The sequence below is a fragment of the Chroicocephalus ridibundus genome, chromosome 3, assembly GCF_963924245.1.
Source record: "Chroicocephalus ridibundus chromosome 3, bChrRid1.1, whole genome shotgun sequence".
Classification (NCBI taxonomy): domain Eukaryota; kingdom Metazoa; phylum Chordata; class Aves; order Charadriiformes; family Laridae; genus Chroicocephalus; species Chroicocephalus ridibundus.
The window spans coordinates 11,785,951-11,808,510 of NC_086286.1; the positions used below are offsets into that span (position 1 = coordinate 11,785,951).

A 22,560-nucleotide genomic window follows, 5' to 3' on the forward strand; every position below is an offset into this window, starting at 1 on the left:
CAGCCAGGGCTGTGGCTCATACCAGCTGGTGGCCCACAGCAGCAGGGAAAAGCATGTGGTTTTGTCTCTCCCCTCCCACACCTTCTCTCCCCCCAGTTTGCCTGCTAGGACACACAGAGCAGCAGAAACCATGTCTGCCTCAGTGTTTATAAAACTCCCCCCAGTTACTGTTTTACAATGGGAGCTGGGCAGAGGGTCCAGCTGGGCCCAGGCTCCCACGTCAGGCTCAGCCTGGGGCTGGGGCCTGCCATCCGGTGCCAGGAAGATGGTCAGCGCTGGCGACTGCAAGTGTGAAGGTCCCTGCTCTCTCGAGGCAGCGCAGGAACAGTTCATAGCCCGAGGCCAAACCCAGGGCCATGGCTGGTGGATGGAGTTGATTCAGGCCCTTGGAAAGTGGCCAGGGACCAGGCCAGTATAGCTGCAGCTCCAAAGGCAAGGGGAAGGAAGGCAGGAGACGCTGGAGCCATCAGCCAGGAGGGGGGTTCACAGTTGTATTGCTGGGGCGAGCCGATTTCTTCCCTGGTGGCCTGCTCTGCCTGCACACTCGTGCTGCCCAAAGCGTGACAAGGGCAGGGGGAGGCCTGGCTAGGGCGAGACAGACTGAGCTCACATGTTCCTTGCTTGAAAGGGCTAAAAACTCATGCAGGCAGTGGAGCAAGAGGTCAGTGTGTGGAGGGGTGAGGGCAGGGTGGTAGAGGAACAAGCCGGCGTCAGCCCTGGGAGGAGACGATGGGGCGGCTGATGGTGCTGTTTGTTGTCATGGCCGAGAGCTCCCATCTGCAACACACCAATGGGATACACTGAGAGAAAGCACAAACACAGGCCCCATGGCTGGAGCAGCTCTGCCCCACGCCAGCCTCAGCTGTGGTCTCCACCCCAGCCTGCCCCCAAGCTGTACAGTGCCCAGGAGGACGCCAGGCAGCCCTCAGCCAGGGCTGGAGGACCCACGGGGTGACCTCCCAGCAAGGCACACCGTACCTGATGTCGTGGGGAAGGCAGGACTGGTCCAGGCTGTACTGAATCACCGCCAGCTTACACAGCGTCTTTAGACTGGGGCCTGCGGAAAGAGGGCAGTTAGCCACTGGGCGCTATCGGGGTGTCCAGACATCATGCAATCAGTGCCACAGGGAACGGGGCAGAGCACCCCGGCCCCCGCTCTGAGGGGCAAGGCAGGGTGCACACCAGGGACAGGCTGGAGCGGTTTTCTGTGCTCCCACAAGAAGCCTGTGTGAAGGAGGGCGTGAAGAGCCGTGAGCCCAGCTCAGGCCTGCAAGCACAGCTGCATCTCTGGCTGCTCTGCCTTAAGCCACGTGCACCAGCCGGAGACAGCCGTCTGGCTCCTTAGAGGCAGGCACCTGGGGCCATGTAGGACATGGTATGGTGCTTCACAGCAGGGCCTGCTCACAGGGCACCCTGCAGTGAGAGGCACAAGCTGGGCAGGGAGCGCTCACATACTGAAGTCGAGGATGTAGAGATCCGAGTGATCCATCAGGTCAAATTCATCACCCATTCCCTCCTCTGGAGACGGGCTGCAGAAGCCAAGCAAAAGCATGTCAGTCAGTGCCAAAACACTTGTACACCAGTTACGGTCCCTTGGGCTCCCCAATGGCCGAGCAAGCCCAGGACTATTCCTGGCCTCCCTGCCCCGTGCAGGGGCCCTCTGATCCCTCCTGTCCCCCAGCAGCACCCAAAGCCATCACTCTCCCAGCTCCTCGCAGAATAAGCAGAGCTGCACAGACACAGGAGGCAGAAACACGTGCCATCTCCTCTGCAAGCCGTAGCAGGGAACGGAGGAGCTACCTCCTCCTCCCACATGACCACAGTGATTCCAGCTGCGAGCCTCCCCGTCACCTCACCTGCCTCTGTTACTTTGCTGCACCTCCAAACACAGGTCCCACTCTGCAGGGAACATCCCTGTTCCCTTCTTGTGCCCTGACCAGCCTCTGGCTGGTTTCGCACCCCTCCTTCCCCAGGTACCTCCCAAAACACTCTCCAACAACTGAGCAACCCTGGGGCCTTCCCCAGAACTGTGGCAGCCACCCTCGGGGCATGAGGAGGGTGCTGGCAAACAGCTGCCTCCAGAGCTGAAGCTTGTTTTGGGGCTCTATTTGCTCCGCAATTTCAGTGGATCCAACCCTCCAAAGAGCTCCAAAGAGCTCTACTCAGAGAGGCAAAGCTGAGCCCTGGGATGAGGCTGAGCATGACCCTGAGTGGGCTGGAGAAGGATGGTACAGCATCACCTGGAGAACTCAGCGCACTGTTGGAGACTAAGCGGCTTCACAGCAATGCTGTATCATAGAAGGCTGCCCTAGTAACATGTTAGGAAACACATGCAGATAAAACCGCCTGGGCATGGAGGGGTCAGCCCAACCCTACCTGTCCCCGAACACCACATGGGACAGCATGGCACAGCCCACACCATGTCTTTTTACAGACCACAGGCCAGCTTCACTTCATGGCCAAGGGGAGGCATGCAATGGGAAGTGCAAGAATTTGGGAGAACATCACATGGGATAGGCAACTGATTTAGGAAGAATCAGACACCACACAGCGGCACAGTACAAAGTCAAAAAAGCTGTGCTGGTGTCCCCAGTGAGGTAGGGGAGATAAGCTGGAGACCCAAGAGGACTTTTTGCAAGACTCTAGTTGTGCTGCAGGATCACAGATCATGGGAGCCATGACTATCTCCAGAGATAGCGGCAGACTCAGCAAGTAGCAATCCAATTTTTCTGTGACCTGCAGAAGCAACAAAAGGAGCCATATGCAGCAGGCAACACTGCTTTGCTCTCCCTGCCCACCTCAGCTCTAGCTTCCCATGGCTGCATGAAACATCTGCAGACTGCCACACGCCATATGTTACTCGTGAGTCATGCCATGTGTCCTGGTTTGCCCAAACCATGACACCATGGAAACCTGTGAGCTAGATTCCCGTCTGTAAGCTCCCAGGAGCGCCGATGCTGCTGGGGACCGAGGCAGCAATGCACTGTACCCCGTTGCCCCAGCACTGCAGTGAGCCGGAGCGTGATAAGCCAAGCTGCTTTCTCTGAGGACAATATGGAAGGTGCTTTGCAGAAGTTCAACTTTTTCTACAGAGGAGCAAAAGCAGCATCAGAGAATAAGCGCCTGACGCAGACACTGATGTCTTCACCTGGCTTAGCGGCAGCTCTTCCTCTCTTTGTCCGCAATGGCCATATGTAGCTGCTGCATTAGCACAAACTCTCCAGCAACAGCCCACAGGTTAGCAACCTGCAGCCAGGAAAACATCCTATTTTATTAGCTTGCATTCCTCTGACTAGGCCAGCAGCTGGACTGCTTTTGGGTTCTGCTGCATGAGCTGAAGTTGTGTGCCAAGCACAACAGCACAAGGTTTGAAACAGATTGTGCCCAGCCACACGCTGCTCATCGCTCCAGTTCTCACATGGTTAAGACCTACTTGCAATTATTTCAGCACGGCCATGGAGATGTTGTAAGAGAAGTGCAGAGAAAGCAGCTAGGAAACATCCGCATGGCAGGGCAAGCACAGACATTTCTCAGTCTGGTTCAGGAATCACTGTGGGCTCCAGCCACAGCTCCCTGGTTGTGCCAAAATGGGGACAGCGTTTCGGAAGACGGTAATTGAGCATGTGTCATGCACTGGTCAGTGCAGCAGTCATTTTAAACCAATCCCAATTTGCTGATGCTCCCATCTGTTGTTGGTCCTGGATTGCTGGTGAGGAGCTATCACTTCAGGCATTTCTCAGGAACAGCCTCACCTATGATTTCCTGCCTCTGCGGTCTCGATGGAACAGCCAAAGCACCTGAGAGACTGGTCACTGCATCCCACAGCACAGAGACACCAGTCTGTGCTGGAACGGTAGTGCTTGGACCAGAGGAAAGCACTCCCATGGCTGATGGCCAGTTGGAGAATTTGAAAGAAAGGAAAGGTGGTTTAAGTCCTGCTTTGGTTTGCGACAAGGCCATTTAGCATGTCCTCACTCCTTAGCTGGGACCTCATGCAGTGACTTCTCACCCCGGTGTCACTTGTTTCCCCACCTATGATCATTAGGCTTCACATCTCACGGGATGCGTGACCCTGACCCCCCCCCCACCCCAAGTTCCCACAACCCCAGCACAAACTGCAGGGCACAGCTCACTGCTGGCAGAGAAGACCTGTTGCTGATGGGTCCCATCTGCCCGGATACAGGCAAGAGCCCCTTTAATTCCACCCCTGCGTGCTCACCACGCCACAATCTAATCTCACATCCACGTCACAGGAAACCCTAGACCATCCCTTATCTTTCAAAGGAAAGCCAGCAGGCACCCCGTCTGTGCTTTTAATCACCAAACTGCAAGCAGCTAGGGAAAGCCTGGAGTTCAAGACCAGGAGAACCGCAGCTCCCAGACAGCAGGGCACCCCTTTGCCAGCCAGAGCCCAGCAAAACTGCTCATTCCAGCTGCTCAGCAACTCGGCATGTCAGCAAACGCTCCTGGGCCTTGCACCAAGCACCCAGTGAGAGCCCCTATGCCCTCAACAGAGCCAGGCATTTCTAAGCTTTCTCAGGGAAAACACAGCCTCAAGCCGAACCTGGAAGGGCATCTGTTCAGCTAAACTCTTGTTTTATAGCAGCACATCTTCCCCTCGTTCTCCCTTGTGGATGATCTCTGCATGCTTAAGTGCTGGTGGGTTTGGGAGGAAACCAGACCGGGGCCCCAACTGTGACGCAGCTAACAGGAACACTGAGCTTAGTGCTACATGACTCCTTGGTCACTTAAATGGGACACAAGCGACGGAATTGCTGCTGGCCACAGAGAGAGACCACAGCTGGGGCAAAAAGACCAAGCTCTGGGCAGGACTACATTGAAGGCAAGAAACAGGACTACATAGGCAAGAAAGTAAGCATTTGGGTGCCACAGGAGCAGACACCCTGCAAAATGCCTCCTGAACAGTCTACAGCGTACACGAATCCTGTAAGGGAAGGCAGGACACAAAGGGGTTTTGCCGGCTCATCCTCCAAGGAGCTTTGGCAGATCCCCCTCCCCCTTCCCGGGCAGGGAGCACAGGTCAGGAGGCAGACCACAGGGAGTTCTCCATTACAACGACTTCCTGGAAAACTTCTTATCTCGCCAGGCAGCTCCAGAATACACCTGATAACTGTTACAGGAAGCAAGCACAGTACCCACCCCCACTCCCCCACCCCCCCTCCCCAGCCTGCAAGACCCTGCCTCCAGTCCAAGCAGGCTGCATTCCCGTCTGCCAGCAGCTCTTCCTATCCCAAACTAGTGCTGGTGAACTGGCCTGCATTGGGGTTGAGCCTGGATTAAGGAACAAATTGAATACTGAAGTTGTTACGTGGAAAAAGAGGTAAACCAAACCCAAAAGGCTGGTGTCAAATTTGTTGGGGTTTGCTAGCATTTCCTCAGATTGCCTGGGTTTAACATCAGAGTTCAGCTGCTGCTGTAACACAAATCCTCACTGCAGCATCTGAGAGCATCCAAAACTGCCATCAAGCTCTACCAGGCCTTCTATCACACAAAGCAGCACCCGGTATCTGTTGAGGAGACTGGATAAACTCAGCACCTCTGCACACCTCCCCTCCACTGAGCAGTCCCTCACACCCACGCAGACATTCTACAACTAACCGCACACTCCCAGCGCTCCTCGGGCCTGAAGGCCCTTCACTCCATCACACACTGCTATGGCCAGCCCACCAGCAGAACCTGCCCTGCCTCACCCTCTGCCCCAACATGTCTTTAGAAGTATTCCCAAAAAGCCACTGACGGTGTCCCAGAGAAAGCCCCAAAGCTTTCCAAACCATGTGGAGGGCTGAAAGCATTTCAGATGGCTCTGCAAGGTAGGTGCTGGCAAACAGGCTTCTGCTCCAGAGCTGCAATTTGTCATTCCAGACAGCATAGAGCGTGTCCTGGTGATGGGCCACTTCCTTTCTTTTAGCAGCTGTTAAGGCTTTTGGCCACAGCCAGCAGCCCTGCACCCTGACAGTATCACTTCCAGTGTTTGACAGCTAAATCCTTAACACCGGCTCCCTTTTGTGAATGGAAACTTTGCTAAGGATCACTGGCACAGAAGGGAATGTTGCCTTGTGGTGTGTATGGGCTCCTCAAACAGCTCCCAGCTGAGCCGACATCCCACTGCAGCTTGGCAGACACCACACTTGCTAATGGAAGAAAGAAACTCTGTTGGGAGAAGCAGGGCAGCAGAGATGTAGGGGAGGATAAGTCAGTCTGAGGTCTGCTACAGCACAGCAGGCTAGGATACTTGTCCTTCTGATGGCAGGATCTCCTCCCACCCCCTTCCCACCACCTCTTTCACAGAAAGCCTGACCACTGCACAACCCCTTCTGAACAGCACGTTACATACTGCTGCCTCTACTTGTACAAGGCTTGTCACCAGGTGCTTTACAAGCTTACATCACATCTTCCGTCTCCCCGTTGGCCTTTTTCCAGAGAAGCCCTGATCTGCGTGATTTCTTACACTTGTAAGGTAGACGGACAGTTGCCACATGCCTCTAAAGTGCATCTGACTCCAGCACGGGTCACAGCATGAAGGGACACTGTGCTGCAGGGAATGGCAAACCCTCTCATGGAGCCACCCCACACAACTCACCTGGTGCCTCCAAAGAGAATGATTTTGTCCCCAACTCTGCAGCAGCACTGCCGGCGTCGAGGACATGGGCCCTTCCCCTTGGGCTCAATCTTCCTCCAAGAAAGAGAAACTACGGGGCAGAAAAGAGTGCACCAGCTTGTCACAAGAGCCTGGGCAAGATCCAGGTATAAGCAGGTTATGGATTTAAACAGATCACAGCAGAACAGGAGGCCCACTGCTCCACAGACACCAACTAGCCAACAACCACCCGCCCTGTCAACCTCCTCTTCTCGCTAACCTCAAAATGACGCGCTTCTATGAGGTTGTTAGTGAAGCGTCGCTTAGATGCCAGGCACAGCCCTGGTGCTCTGCCTGCTGAGATGGCAGCTGCAGGTTTCGAAAGATCTGCCTTTCACTGGCAAAGCTGGAGCGCCAGGACCTGCGGGCTGCCCCGGCAGCAGGTCGGACATCACAGGGAGTTTGGTCCAGAGCAGAGCTCCAGGTCCCTTCCCCAGCACCCTGCTGTGGTCCGGATCAGGAGGGAGACCCGGGTGCCAGCTCCATCTGCTGGCAGCCAGTGTGAACGCAGAGCATCCTCCCAGAGTGGAGACTGCCAGGACAGCCTGGTTGCAGGAGGGGAGCGTGGGGAACTGAACCAGGTGGAGAAGACAGCTGCCTTTGTCCTTGCTGCTCTCTGTGGCAAGGATGCTGGGGGTGATTAATCACTAACACACACCACCGAAACCTTCAGGAGCTCTCGCACTAGCTCATACATCAGCTTGGGGAGCGGCAAGTTGGCTGCTCACAGGTAACTTTACAACGCAAAGCAATTAGCAAACAAAATCAGTCTAATGGACTGCGAAAAGTGTCTGAGGACTGAGGACCCCAAAACAGCTGACAGTTGACCAATACTCAGGGTACCAGCTGAAGAACCACCCCTTCTGCTGCACAGTTTGTTCTGGTACCAAGAGAGAGCAGGAGTGTGATCCTTCGGTTCAGATTGAGCGGTTTCCGCAGCTACAGTCTCTCACTCCCCTAACCCCATTGCTTCCCCATAGCTTCTTTTCTGCCAACACTTCTCCATATGTAAGAACAAGACAAAGTTTTGCCAACCACCCTTTGATTAGCTGTGTCTTTCAGCAATACTTCCTTTTCCACTTTCTACCTGAAATTTGGAGGCAGTCTGAGGAAGAACAGGGGTCCCAAGCACGGTAGCAAGTTCTTGGCCGTGCTGTCAGAAGAGCCTTTTCCCCCCAGGCTGGCTCCTAGCCCTTGGAGAGTACACTCCTCTGAGCGCTCACACACTTGAGGGCCTTGACCATTATTACTGCAAGAAGTTAAAAAGTGTAAATACCTGGATTGAATTTCCAGAGGTCGTGGAAATGTCTGTTCAGGCGTGCGTTGTAGCCACCAAATACATATAGCTCCCCATTGTAGCTGACTGTGGGGAGAAGGCATAGACATCAGTGCGCCACTCAAGGTAAAGCCCAGCAGGTCCCCTACCCAACATCAAACACAAAGCAAAGTGGCACTGGTTATCCACCTCCACTTCACCACCTTCACGCGCAGGGCTACATGCAAGGCAGCAGCTTTCCACCGAAGCCAGGCTCTGTGCACCCCCTGCTAACCACACCTCCACACAGCAGACCAGACACCCCTTCTGAGGCAGGCAGGAATTTCCTTCCCCCGTCTTCCTCTCTCAACAGACCCACACTCACAGGCTGAATGGCTCCGCCGGCCTTCTGGGAGCACTGGAGTTGGAGGAGAGTCCAGCCAGGAATTTGTTTCTGTATCAAATACTTTGATGCGGTTGCAGTAGATCTCATTGTTGGAGTGAAATGGCCCAAAACGATCAGCTCTGCCACCAAATACATACATCTTTGTTCCAATAATGGTAGCTGAATGGAAGTCTCTCCAGCGAGCTGGTGTACCCTGCAGGGACAGAGTAAAACAGAACAAGAAAAAGAATGCAGATTACCCAGGGAGATGACACATCTTGATGGAGGAGTTGGGGTGGCTGCCTTCTCCTGGAGAACTTCCCCTCCTGCAGATCCCAGCCACAGCAGACAGAAGCTGTGAGACAAGCGTGGGCAGCCACCCCAGACAATAGCAGACATGAGACATCCTCCACAACTCAGAGCGAAAAGCAGACACTGACCTTGGCAGAAATTAAGGTCCACATCATGTTTGTGGTGTCCAATTTATGGATATCGTTTGAAAAGCAGTCGGCCTGGAAGACAACAGAGCAGCTTGGTCACAAAGGGACTGAGAAGCCTGGTCACACCTGGCCCCAGGAAGGATGCTGTCCTACAGACCTGGAGCATCCCTTTGGAGTCAGTACTTCCCAAGAGGCATGGTGCTTGCTCCAAAAAGTTAGGGTAGTGTCCCTTAACAAGGGGGAGGCAAAGCCTATTTCTTCTTAAAGGTGTTCTGTATCTCCCTGCAGCTTTCCTATTTATTTGGTGCTCAGCTCCTCCCTCCAAGGCTGTCCTACAAACAATTCACAGCAGAATCCTGCTTCCACTCCATGCAGCAACAGAAGAAAGGGGGACTAACAGGACAGTCCCCCTAACAGGACAGTTAGGCTTTGCTAAGACCACCTGATGAGAGGTGGAAGCTGAGATTACTTCTAGGAAACTAAACACGCAGGAGCAAACACACTCGCGGCTCTGAGGATCCCACAAAACTCATCTGCAGCTAGCTGCCTGGAAGAGCCTGCATTCACACGAGCAGCACAGACTCCTGCTCCTCCATAGCAGCGCGACAGCTACAGGCTTGTTTGGTGTTCGTTAAAAAGAAGCCACATGTGAACTGCTCCTTCTGCTGCAATAAAGATCACGGATTTAGCACGCTATTGTCTTCAGAAGAGGGGGAATAACTCAGGGACTGCCATAACAGAGCCCCAGCTTTTTTCCAAATAAATAGATGTGACTTTGCACAGGTTTTATGGAGCTTGGTGATAGGCTGGAATGATATTTACCCGCTTCTTAAGATTAGCACATAAGGATTTGCTCAAAGGAGCATTAGACACACTGACAGCCAGTGCAGGATAACCTTTGGCTCAAGGTATTCTTAATGGGAGGGCAAGTGTTTCATGGAGGGGATCAGCAAGATGTGAAAGCAGGTAGAGAATACAGGGAACGTGCACCAGATGAGGACAAAACCTCACAGCAACACTGCAGACATTGGAAAGTGATTTTTCTGTCTCATTTCTCAACCAAATAAATGTAGATCAATATATATTTATTAAAAATGTTATGTATTTATCTATCTAAATTTGGCTGAGAAAAGAGCCAGAAATAATTATATATAAAAATATCTATATTTTTACCTCTGTATATCTGTATGCATGGGGGAAGAAAAAAAAAAAAACCTCTACCATTTTTTTAGTCCTAATTTCCCAACCATCTTCTCTGCAAAACAATGAGCATAACCTGGGTAATTAATACCACAACTTTGCCAAGTTATAAAATGAAATCGACTGTGGACATAAATACACCCCTGTATCCTGTCTCTACCAATGTCCTGGGTAGGAACACCCTCTTTCCCGACAGATTGCCAAATAACAGTTAGAGAGACTACTCACCAGCTGTTCATAGCCTCCAAAGATAAACATGCTCTTTGCCAGGACACAAGCCGAGTGCCCATCTCTTGCTCCTGGGACCATTCCAGACACCTTTGGCGTGAACCATTTGTGCGTGTCTGAAACAAAACAGGAGGCAATGCTAAGAAAATACAGTAGATGTTGGGATGGGATAGCTCTTTACTACCAATTTTCATTTCTAAACAGAAATCCTTCTCTCTTTCACACACAGCACCCGCTTCTCCAGAGAGGCTGCAAGCTTCTTCAGGCAAGGCTACCTGCCTGAGCCTCCCCAGAAGGGCAGGGTGACAGAGGTCTCAGCTCCCGGGCACGGCCAACGACTCTGCCAACCTGACAACCAGCTCACGTTTTAGTGTGAGTAGCACAGCACCGCTTGAGCAATGTTATTTTTATTGAATCTCTTGCAAAGTCTATTTGTGAGTCACGTGTCAACTCTGCATTTACAGTTTCAATTACAACGAAGCAATGATGCTAAGCGGCTGAACTGACCTCATGGCGCGGATATGCTGACTAACTGACTGAGGAAAAACATCTCTCAAATCCAGGCAGAAGTCACTTAACCAGAAGCTCACCATGTCAACAGAGCTACTGTGAGCATCCCCACCTATGCAGCGCAGTTCTCCCTATCTTATCTGTTCCTCTTGTTACATTCTCATCCCCTCTTCAAGCGGAGCCTTCCTCACTCTACACCCTTCACGGTTCCCTTCGCACTGCTCCCCGTGAGCCTGCACCAGTCAGATTCGGCCCCTTAGTCTGCACGCTCCAGGGGTTGGCTTGATTTAGGGGAGGACTTTAAATCCAGCTAGAGTTGTTCTCCATGCCAGGGCAACACGGAGCCAAGCCAGCGACTCACTGCCAAGCACAAACAGGCACCTGTCCCAAGAGCGCAGAGAGGCACAGATAAGCCCCAAGGCAGCAAGAGACATTCCCACCACTTTCCCTAACTGCTGGAAGCTGCCAAGAGCAGTGCTTATTTCAGGAAGAGTTAATGTTGGAGCCAAAGCAAAATTCTTTACGAGGATAACTTCTCTGAACTTGGCCTGCAGCCACAGCCACAGCCATCTAAGCTCCAGCTGGAACCAGACAAAGGGCCTTGCGAGGTCAACAGAATCCCTGGGCAGCCTCTAGTGAGAAAGCTGCAGTGGCTATCGAGTTCCTTTCCTTCATGGGGCTGCCTCCAAGCCCAGTCACACGGTAGCAGCAAGAGCTCATCCAAGTGCAACACATCACATTAGAGATGGAAAAGACCTCAACTTGTGATCTGCTCGGCACCCCAGGGGACAAAATTGCACTCAGTCAGGACTTTATCCAGCCTGATATGACTCTTACAGTGGAACTCACACCACAGATGCAGGACTGCGATGCCAGCCGCACTTTCCAGGATTGGCAGGGGACGGGCACAGCGTGTACAGACAGCTGCAGAGGGTTTGGACCAGGACTGAAGTCTGGCTTTTCCCTTAATTTTCACTTAATGCTAAAGCACTGGAGTTGGCAGGGAGACCAGGCAGTTCCCCCTACAAGGCCTCTGCGTAGGCAGAGGTTTACTGATGGCTTCCCAGCTGCATGTGTCAGGGGAAGGGGGAGACCCTGTGCCCCGAAAGCAGCTCCAAGCTGTGAGGCATTTACTGGTGAAGAAGGGAACCCATGACCAAGCACCACAGCAAGCAGCTTCCTTGCAAGTCCAGCAACCCAGTTACTGGTCAGTATTTAGATGGACTTGCCTCCAGAATCCAGATGTACTCCCTTCCTTTCTTGACACTCCTGTCCACCCAGTTCCTGATGGTGCCTGTTTGCCCCAGGTGCTCCAGCAGCACTACGGAGAAGCCAACCAAAAGGCTCAAGGAGTTGATCTTTCAGGTTTATCTAACTTGACTCATGCCTTCCCTTATTTTGCCATCCCATCCCTGACTACTACTGTGTTTTATTCCTCACTCTCCTTCATGCTCTCAGAAAGAAGGACCACCCTGGCGAGGTACCACAATCCTTGAGAGCTCTCGCCCCTTCTTGCTGCAACCTTTAGCCACAGTAAAGGCATAATACATCACACAGAAAGAGCACTTCAGTCGTAGTTACTATTGGAGAGAGCACACAAAGCAAACAGAAAAATTAAAATCAGTTTCACTATCAGACAAGCTCAATAATCTTTGTTCAAAGGCTTTTACAGAGACTCAAGCGTGCAGACATATTGGCCACCCTGCTCCCCTTCTAAACCTGCTGAAACAGCCAGCGACATCAATTCCCCATTTGCACCATTTACTCCAGACTATCACTTGTTGAGACTGTTGGAGAGCAAAACAAGCTGGAGAGCAGTGTGATGGCGCAGAAAGAAGGTCTCATCAAAGGCAGTTGTGACAAGGAAGAGTAAGAAGCTGGAACTTACTGACATCAAAGGCATAAAGCACATTGCAGGCTCCCTCAGTGTCGTTGCGACCACCCCATATGTAGACGATGTCATCTATGAGCACTGCCGAGTGCCCATACCTCATGTAGGGCACCTCTCTCACATGGTCTCGGCTGTTTGTCCACACTGGAGGCAGCTTGATCCAGCGCAGAGACACTGAAAGCACAAGGTTAAGCCCATGTCAAATTCCAATCACGCTACATGTGCTCACAGGTCACAACCCATCCTGCACGGGTCTTTTTTGCCCCCCCATGACAAGGTTCAGAAGCAGTCTAGTAAGGAAGACAAAGTTGTCTCTGACCCTGAGTAGTAGCTAGTTAAGGAATACAGAATCACAGTTTTCCACAGGCCGCTGTCGCAGGTGAGATTACAGAAAGCACTGGAGGACCAGAGGACTCTGGACAGAAATAGGCTCCATTCCACATCAATTACACAGAAGACGTTTCCACGCTGGTTCATCCTAGACTGTGACTGAAGGTGTAACACACACACACACCCACTAAAAAAAAAAATAGGGAAAGGAAAAAGAAAAAGTGCAGAGGTGCTAACGAATGCAGACACTACTTCAGGCTAGTGGCATTTCTGAAGAGACTCAAAGCTGGAAGAATGGGCAGCACAGGAATAATTCACTGCAGCAACATGCAAGGGAGCCCACCTGAAGGTATCATTTGGACCTGCAGTAGTGCAGTTTAAGTAAACCAGTGCAGCAGCTTTGTAGCAAGAGGGCTTGTTTGCTTTTGTTTTGGTTTTTAAGCTTGATGAGCAGCTGAGATTTTAAGCAGATGAGACAGCTATCTGTCTGCTTTACCCCCATCCATACCTTGAGTTCTCCCTGCTAACCTTGTATTACTAATAGGAGTTCCTTGTGATTACAGGGTCTCCTTCCTGGCAGCCTGTATGTCATGTTCAGCAGTCGCCAGAGCAGTCAACAGGTATTACAGGGTTTAATGACAGTGCAAGAGTCACTGCGAGTGTTACATGGCCATTACATAACAGCACCCACGCACCCTACCTCTACCACACGTACAGCCTCCGGTTTTGTTTTCAACACGGAGGTAACACAAAATACAGCAGAAAACAGTCTGCAGTTCCCCTGAAACAGTAACATAGGGAAAGGGAAAGGGTCAGGCAGCTTAAAAGGTGAGGATCTACCCCAGAGGCAGAAAGGGTACCGAGGAAGCCCAGGCAATGCTAAAGTCAAGCTCGATGGGATGTTCCCTACCTAAAACACAGTCTTCCTCTTTGAAAGATTTAAAGAAATAATTCAAAATCTGGTATCTTGGCTTTAGCACTGGAACCTGGCAATGCTAACTGAGCAAGGGCTTGGGAAGCCAGTGCCACCTCCCAGATGGTGGCTGCAACATCATGACCCTTTAATACTTGGGAGTGGTAAGAATGGAAGACAATGCAAGAGCATTCCTTCGGGCACAGTAATTATGCTTCCACCATAAGAGCAGTGCTCTACTGTCACGTTTTACAAGCTACAACATTCAACTGTCTTGAGTGCAAGAGCCCAGTCTCTCTGGACAGAGGTGAATGCCTTTGTTCACAAGATCCTGAGCTACGCTCCCCTCTATGCTGTGAGCAGGTCACCTTGGCAGCCCTGTGTAACCAAGGCCTTTATCCACTACTGCACAAGTCGGTCTTCTCCACAGTCAGATTTAGAGGAGTGAATTCGCTGCATCTTACAGACAAACTAGTTTTATCTACATGCCACCTGCACATGAGGATAGTGTTCAGCACGCTGTCCAGACTGTGCAACTGGTCATTGGCTCTCCGCTCTTGTCTCTGTTCAGCTGGACCCGTTCAAGCACCTGTGCATTTTTTCAGTCACCTGCCTATTCATGGACCAGCTCAGTAACCTCTTCAGTTCAAAGAGCACTGAATCAAGACATACAAGGCACAGTCACGGCTCCGCGCTCAGCCTCCTGACAGATACCGGCTACCCTACAGAAATGACTCCAGCTCCCGTTGCTTTGCTAAGCCACATTGTGAATCTGCATCATAGCTGCTACCAAAACGACAAGACCTCCATCCTGGTCACGTGCCCCTACTGACTCCATCATGCTGACAGCCGTTGTCAGCTGTCCCCACAGGGAAACAGCTCTGGAGTCTAAACCTGGAGACTTAACTGGATGCACTGGCTCCCACCCTATCCTTTCCATGCTAGGGGCAGCCGAGCATGGTCATGCTGCAAACTGGATGGGGGACCTGAGCCAGGTAAATATCGCCTTTTCGCACCTAGTTGAGTTAGTGTTCACAGAGAAAAAGGACAAACCCAGCCATTGGCTATGTGGTTACTTCTAGGGAGTCCTTACCCTAGCAGTCTGCTGATCCACAGCCCCTCTGAGCCCTGCCCCTGCAGCTGAAAATACAGGGCTGCACAAGGGAAGAGGCTCCCATCTAAACTGGTAAATTTTTTGGAAATCAGAGTCAGACAGCATGTTACAGAGTATAAATTGTTAAGCAGCAGTGGGCAAGAAAACTAATTGCAGAGTCCAGCAACCCACTCCTTCGTGCACCACAAGGACACATTTACCTGCATTGAAAACATGGACGTCAATCTGCCGCAGAGTCTCATAATCTTCTCCGGAACAATATCCGCCAAAGGAATAGACCTTGTGCCCAACGGCTACGGCCGCGTGGTTCACCCTCCGCGGCCCACCTTCCAAGTGCACTGCCCACCGTAGCATTCCTCCCTGCAAGCCAGTCTTCAGGGTCCCCAGCGCCACAGCCGCATGCTTCCTGGGCCACCACGATGTCACCTGGCTCTGCAATAGAGACAGAATGCTAAAATAACGTGATCAATCTCGCAGGTCTTCCTACCTGCCTTGAATGCCATCTACAAAGGTCACATTTCCATATCCTCACTCATCTGCCTCCCAACTGGAGATGGTTTTACTCTCCCCTTGGGAAGGGGACACAAGGCAGGTACCATGACCTGCACAAGGTTTGGAAGAGCAAGCAGAGATGCCCTCACTTACAAAAAAAACCCCAGGGTGGCTGTACAGGCAGCCCAAGCCAAGCACCTTTGGTGAAGGCAGCCAAGTGCCGCATACCCGGCCATGCCCCGGTCATGTACGCACCAGAACAATTTGTCCGCATGAATGAAAACACAGAGCAAGAGCCAACTGTGAAGGTGAAAAGAACAGAGCCGGAGGGAAGAGAGCGTGCTCTTTGAGTCAGTCGTGAGAAACAGTAGAGAAAAATATTTAAAAAAGCCCCCAACACCCAAAGAACCACACCCACATAAGGCAATCGACTTCCCAGTGCCAGGGTGGACTACCACACTAGCATTTGGACTAATTGATTTGAGCACGAGGGCCCAGTTTAATTAAACATGAGAGAACAGAAACCTCCTAGCCTGTAGAGAAAGCTCTTTGCTAATAATCAGAATAAGGCCTTTTTCTCCCACAGCAAATCCAGGCATAACTACAAAAATTTTGTAAAATCATATCTCAGTTAAGAAACCGGTATGTTTCACGCTTCAGACAGATGGCTTAGATCAGCTCTTAGAGAAGTCACCCCGTCTGATCTTTGCAGAGATTCCCCTTTGGATCTGAGAATCTGGAGCACAGTCCTGCCCAGGTGCTTCTGAAAAAGCGGGTCAGTTCAATTCTTTAACAGTTTTCCCCCAGATGAAAAACAGCCATTAGAAGAGACGTCAGTGTTTCAGGCAGCCTAAAGAAAATTCTCTTTTTTATTGCTTGGTTCTACCTTCTTGGAAGATACAGTCAGTGCGCTCCCACCCCACCCCCAGTTTTAGCATTTGCAGAACGCAAAGACATTCACAGATGCCTTAGAACGAGGACTAAAATTACTACACGTTTTCTCTGTCCCTTTTCTTTTTGGGAAGTAGTGAGTTTTCACAAGGAGAACCTTCCTCCTGTTTAAGGTTTCTGATGTAGCTGGAGAGCAGCAAGAAGGGGTAGCGCCATGCTGCTCTGCTCCACCAGGCCTCCCCCGGCCCTTCAGCCAAGCGGAACCACCACTCACAACCAGGCACCCCTATGGCCCGTCAGCAGCCCGATCACCGCAGCATCTGGCCCACCTGCACAATTCTATTTTATCCCCACTTGGAGAAAGAGCCAGAGATGCAGCCCTACAGGGAGCTCCTGGTGTGGAGCAGAGCTCAGGCTTCCAGCTCCAGCCATGTGTTCTACAGCTGGTTCAAAACCACATCCAGAAACCAGTCGTCTCATTCCGGAACTCCTAAATCCCAGCAAAATTTGAGTAGTTCCTTTTTAAAAAGTTATTTCTTTTTCAAGTTGTTCCCAAGATAGAGACTGGCAGTCAGGGCATGGTCTGTACCTGAAAGTTACGGCAACAGGACATGTGCAAAGTCTGAACAGAGAGCATGCTGCAGTCCTACTTGTACCAGGCGAGCGCAGACCAAGGAATCCCTCCTGCGAAGCCACTGCTTCCAGCAACCACTTTAACCTAAATTGCAGTCAGCAACCCAGAAAGTCACATGGAGCTTTTCTCCAGCAGAGCTGCTCCAGAAGAGCCCAGGAACAGCCCCCCTCTGCTACAGGCCATGCTTCACTCTATGTTTTGACCACCCCAAATTCAGATTTGTCAGGGTTTGATTTTTTTTTTTAAGCCAGGCAGCAGCTCTTGTACAAATCCTCCGCAAAGCTACAGAATGGATGAGTTTCCATGGAGACCACCAAAGTCACCTCTCGGGCTATTTTGAAGGCTCCACATTTCTAAATCTGTTTCCTGCCTCAGTCATGAGTTATCACTGGGAAAAAAAAATAAAATATCAAACCAATATTTTCCTCAAAATCACTTCTTGGTTAAGTGATTCTGTAAGAGACTCCTCAAGGAGCTTAACTGGACTTTATTGCCAGTGTCAATATTTTCAACACCCTTCAGGCTGAGCCCCATCCTGGAAAATTAAGAGGATGACTCTTACTTCCAAGTTCTCCCCCTGGTTCCTCCTGGGGTAGAGGAACACAGCAGCCTGGCATGGCAGGCAGGCATCGTACCAAGACGTTTGCCTTTTTTGCCAGAAAGGCTGGGAAAAACTCTTCTTCACCCTTGGGAGCTCACTCGATCTGCGTGCCAAGGAGCAGGCTGCTGCCAGAGCAGGACACTGGTCCTTCCACCCCAACAGGAGCCAGCTACACTGCCTGAAGAACTTCATAATTAAGATTAGTCATAGGAAGACAGGAAACGAAGGCTGTACATCCTAAAACCTTAGTCTGGGGAACTGGGAGGCAGCAGCTCAAAGCCCAGCTGGTTACACTGTAGGAAGTGATGATGTTGTAGCAACAACATTGCAGTGTTGTTTCCTACAATTACAATTCTTGGGAAAGGTTTTTCCAGAGGTGAGCCCTTCCCAGGAGGCAAGCGGTGGTATGCAGACCCGGGAGGTGATGGGGTTGAGGTTTCGCCTTGGCTTGGGACGGGGATACCCCTTCAGAGCAAACACAGAGCCCAGCCAGCACAGCCTCTCGCTGCCGCTTGTCAGACCCAGGGCACGCAGAAACACTCATCCACTTTACAAAAAGAAAACAGATCAGCAGCGTGAAGCAATCCTTACATGATCATGTATTAAAAGGCAAAGGAAAATACAGGATTTAACAAGCTGCCCGGGGTTTTTCCAAACCCGAGTGCTCTTCTCTACACTGTAACAAAAACATCCAGCCAGACTCCATCTTCCTCTTCTGCCACTGGCCATAACCCAACCCTGAAACTGTCACGTCTTCCGGCCTTCACCAAGCACTTGTTCTCCCCTTTTTGGCCACGCACAAGTCCACCCTGCTCTCCTCCCTGCACAGCCCCATCTCCCCAGGACGCCCCACTCCTCCCCGTGCTTTCTGCGCTTGGCTCCAGCCTCTCCTCTCCTGCCTTTTTTGGAAATCGTTTCATTAGGGCAGTCTTCTGTCCCAAAGTCAACTTCCCTCCTGCAATTCCCCTCTCTGCACTATCTGCAAATACAAGTTAACTTTTTCCTCAAAAAGTGTGTTTATTTTCTGTCCTGCAACTATGCACCCTCTTAAGTTCCATTTCAGGTTTTGATTTCCAACAATTTATATGATATAAACGAGGAAATAAATACACCACTTTCTGACCTCATTCCTATGAGGACTTCTTAATAGAAGGCATTAATACACTTGACATTAGGCAGCGTTTCTTAGATTTCTTTAAAGATTACACAGGGTACGGCCAGGGGGGAAAAGGGGAACAACAAAACCGATATGAAACAACTTACTAACAATTTTGCCAAAGCGTACAATGCTAACTTACGCAAAACACATTTTGTGATTTCACTTTTAGGACACCGGCAACAGGGATGTAGGCTACAAAACGCAGAAATATTGATAAGAGGCAAATTGGGCCAGAGAACCGGGAGGGCACTGGCTGCAGGAGGCGGTACCTGTCCCAGCGCAGGCAAACCAGGTGCTTTCACTCCGCACTGCAAACCAAAGGGACAGTTAGTGACGCTGACTTTCAACACGGATCAGAGGAAGGGCTTTCACACCGCAGAAAAATTAAGCTTGAATCGTTTAAGTCACAGAAGTTATTGCTACTGCCAAAAATCATCAGGCTAAGAGGAGAGTTGCCTTCTACAGGGACTCGTGCAGGCGCTGAGCTAAGCATGTGTCCCTTTTCGGGGTCCTGCTGAGCCACCCCTCTCCTCCCCAGAGCTGCACCTCTTTTAGAGCAGCCTCCGCGGTTCATTTGTGTCCACAGCAGAAGCTGGTTGAAGGTCTGAGGAATCTCCTTTGACTGATTTAGCATGTCCAGCTGGAACCGTGCCCAAACGTCCTCAGCAACTATGACCGCATGCTTATAGGGACACCACAAAGCTCCATCAAAACAAGCACAAGTTCCTTACACAACAAGAGAAGACATTTAAAGATTTTCTAGATGAAACAAAACCAAGGAAACTGCACTCCCACATGCTCTGTTAGCTCGGCATACGCTCCCTCACCTTAGATCAGGAAGCTCTGGCTGCCTCTCCGCCCCCAGCCTCAGCTGGGAGAAGCGAAGCACTGAGCATCCCGACCACGGACACACACATACACACACACTCGGGGTCTCTCCACAGAAGGACACGTGCTTCTGTTGAAGCCAACGCTTGCTTTCACTGACACACACACACCAGCTCTCCACTTCGCCTCTCCAAAAACTAATAGAACTTTTCATTTCATTTTGCACTTACACAGGCAGCAATCACGCAACCTTCACAACTCCCCATTTCCCTGGTCTGGCATAATCTATCCAGGGTTACAAGCAAACACAGAGAACAAAGAGAAATTTGGGTTGAAACCCTGATAGGACCCTGGTGGGCCCTGTCATTAATTGCCAGGAATAAGAATGCTTTTAAAAATCAGATTACACTTCACCTGCTGTTGAAGTACCCGACGCTGATGACGCTGGAAATGAAGTGAGCACAGCAATGAGTTGTTCCTGTGCCACTAAGCACAGGGAGGCTAAAATTAAAGAGCGCTCAAAACAACCTGCTGTGGTCCCACAGAAATGCCTGAAGCCCTCCACTGACCGTGCGCAGCACCACAAGCCCAGGTACACCCTTCCAGAGTAAGTGGTGCAACAACTGCTGCGCGGTGACCACAGACTGGCTCCGTCACTGCAGTCAGGCGTGACACCTGACCACAAGTGGAAGCTCACAGGTCTGTTAGCAGATAAATAGCTATGGACGCCCTTCAACACCTCCCTTGCTCTTCATCAGCGCCAACACCCAGCAAAGGGGAGCGCAGCAATCCAGTTGGGGCATTTCCCAGCTAAGCAAGGAAACAACCAGATTTTAAGTCAGCTCTGTGTTCTTCAAATACAGCACCTACAGACAACACTCCCAAATCTCTGGCCGTGCTGTTGTCTGAAGATGCACACAACGCCCAGAACAACCGTCATCCTGACTGCCCCAGCTTATACCTATCGAGAGTCTACCAGCGTAGCATAGAGCCACCTGAGATCACCAGAAAAATCACTCAACGATTTCTCACTAGCACACCTTCCAAAATTGCTGTGGTGATTTGAGTAAAGTGGCATAGATAGGGGGGGAAAAAAGAATTAAAAAAAAAAAAATAATCATGTTTTACAGTCAGATTTTTCAGTTGTTTGTTCTATTTGCTTTAGACTTTCTATTTTCAATCCCTACAACTAACTATGAAACATTTCATTCGAGGTAGAAAGCTACTGACCATCTCCAAGTACAGCAGCCAGATGATAATCTGAGAACAAAAACACACATCCTTGGATCCACTTCTTCGCACAAAGAACTCACTGGGCTGCCTCATTCCTCTACGCACACAGAAAGAAACCTAGAGCCATTTCCGAAAGCTGCTCAGATTAGCCTTGCTGCAGTCAATTCCCACAGCAAGGGGGAGAAACCCAGCAGAAACTGGCCCAGATTCTCAAGGTCTCGCTCTGTCACCCCCAGAATGACAGCACCACCCCAAGCAGAGCAGCCTAATGCCCCTGCAAAGTCTCTCCGGAGAGCAAATCCTACCGTGTGGCCGCCTCGGTCCCGTCTCCCAAAAGATGCCAGCCGCAAGGTTTAGTAACACTTAAAATAGCCCAGGCAGCTCACAGCAGTCCATATAGACCGTTCTATTTCAAGCACATCCAACTTACTGTTAGCGACAGCACGAGAACAACCCGCTTTCTTCACTCGTGCTTGACATTTATCTGATGCTTTGACTATTTATGCTAAGGCAGTGTGAAACTGCAAGCTTGCACATTCAGCGGCTTGGATGCTGGAAACGCAATCCCAGCACCCGTAAATGAGACGGTGCTAGAACAGACACCCCCCAACCCCCCCCCCCCTCCTCACCCCGGCCCCAAGCTCGTTAACCGAGAAGGATTTGGAAGCTCACCTTAGACAGGGGAACCACCCTGCTCAGGCAGAAATTTATCCCGCTGTCCCTCCCTGCGGGCAGCGGCACCCCCTCCTTATTTTTGCCCGTATGTTTTGCCCACCCCGGGATGATTTTTGCCCAAAAGCCCAGCTGAAACTCCGCACCTACCCAGCGGACTTCTCCCTTTCCTCACCTTGCCCCCCAAACCCCACCGCCGCTTCCCCACAGAGCGTGCCCAGGTATCCCTTCACACACACATTCCCCCCCCCCGCTGTTTCCCCCCCGCCAGGAATTTGCCTCGGCCTCTGGTCAAGCTGTTTGTGCCGTGCCGAGGGCGGCCGCCCCCGGGCGGGAGCGGGCTGAGGGCAGCCGAGGTGACAGCCGAGGAGGAGCCGAGCCTTCCCCCGGGGCTCACCGGTGCCGGCCTGGGCTCTGCCGGGGACCGGGAAGGCCCAGGCGCGGAGCCCCCGAGACCACCAACGCGGCCGAGCCCGGGGGGTGCGAGCCTCAACGGACTACAACGGCCGGGCCCCGCGGGGGCGGAGCGGGGAGGGCCCGAAGGCGGTTACGGCAGGGCCGGGAGCCCCGGTGGGGACCCGCCAGCCCCCGGGGGGCAGCGCCTCCCACACGGACCCCTCAGGGCCGCCCCGCGGCCGAGGGCAACCGGGGAGGGCGGCGGGCCCTGCCCTCACGGCGGGAGCTCGGCGGTAGCTCCAGCCCACCCCCGCCCCACCCGGTCCCCCACACAGCTCCGCCGGCACCCAGTCCCCCTAAGCCCCCGCTCCCCCTCAGCCCCAGCCCCGTACCTGGCGGCGGGAAGGCGGCCCGGCAGCACCGCTCCGACGGCCGCGCCCGCCGCTCCCTGGGACTTGTAGTCCGGCACCGCCCCGCCTGCCCTGGACGGCGGGCGCCCTCCCCCGCCGGGGCGGCACGGCCCCGCAGGGCCCTTCCGAGGGCGCCGGGTCCAGGCCTCACCGCTCCCAGGGGTGGCGCCTCGCCCTGCCCCTCCGCGGGCCCAGACCCCCCCCTTCCCCGCGCTGCGCCGGCCCCGCGGACGGACACGGTATCGCACCGCCTGGAGGGGCCGGGGGCGGCAGGGGAGGGCGGCGGCGGGTTCCCCCCCGTCCCAGGACTACAACACCCA

General features: G+C 52.2%; 1 protein-coding gene across 5 annotated transcripts; it reads right to left on the minus strand.

Moving 5' to 3' along the window:
• Window positions 1-133: 133 nt before the first annotated feature.
• Window positions 134-22,417, minus strand: KLHDC3 (kelch domain containing 3). Of its 5 annotated transcripts, none has more exons than XM_063327997.1 (11): window positions 22,223-22,417; window positions 15,125-15,356; window positions 12,565-12,741; window positions 10,167-10,282; window positions 8,739-8,810; window positions 8,299-8,512; window positions 7,935-8,021; window positions 6,602-6,710; window positions 1,456-1,529; window positions 979-1,057; window positions 134-777 (listed from the first exon to the last, which is right to left on the minus strand). In XM_063327997.1, exons 2-11 carry the CDS (start codon window positions 15,276-15,278, stop codon window positions 711-713), a joined length of 1,149 nt encoding a protein of 382 aa, XP_063184067.1. In that variant the 5' UTR covers window positions 15,279-15,356; window positions 22,223-22,417; the 3' UTR covers window positions 134-710. The 5 variants fall into 5 exon arrangements, with proteins under 5 accessions (XP_063184067.1, XP_063184069.1, XP_063184070.1 ...); XM_063327999.1 differs by lacking the exon at window positions 22,223-22,417 and adding an exon at window positions 21,832-22,195; XM_063328000.1 differs by lacking the exon at window positions 22,223-22,417 and adding an exon at window positions 21,435-21,572.
• Window positions 22,418-22,560: the final 143 nt, after the last annotated feature.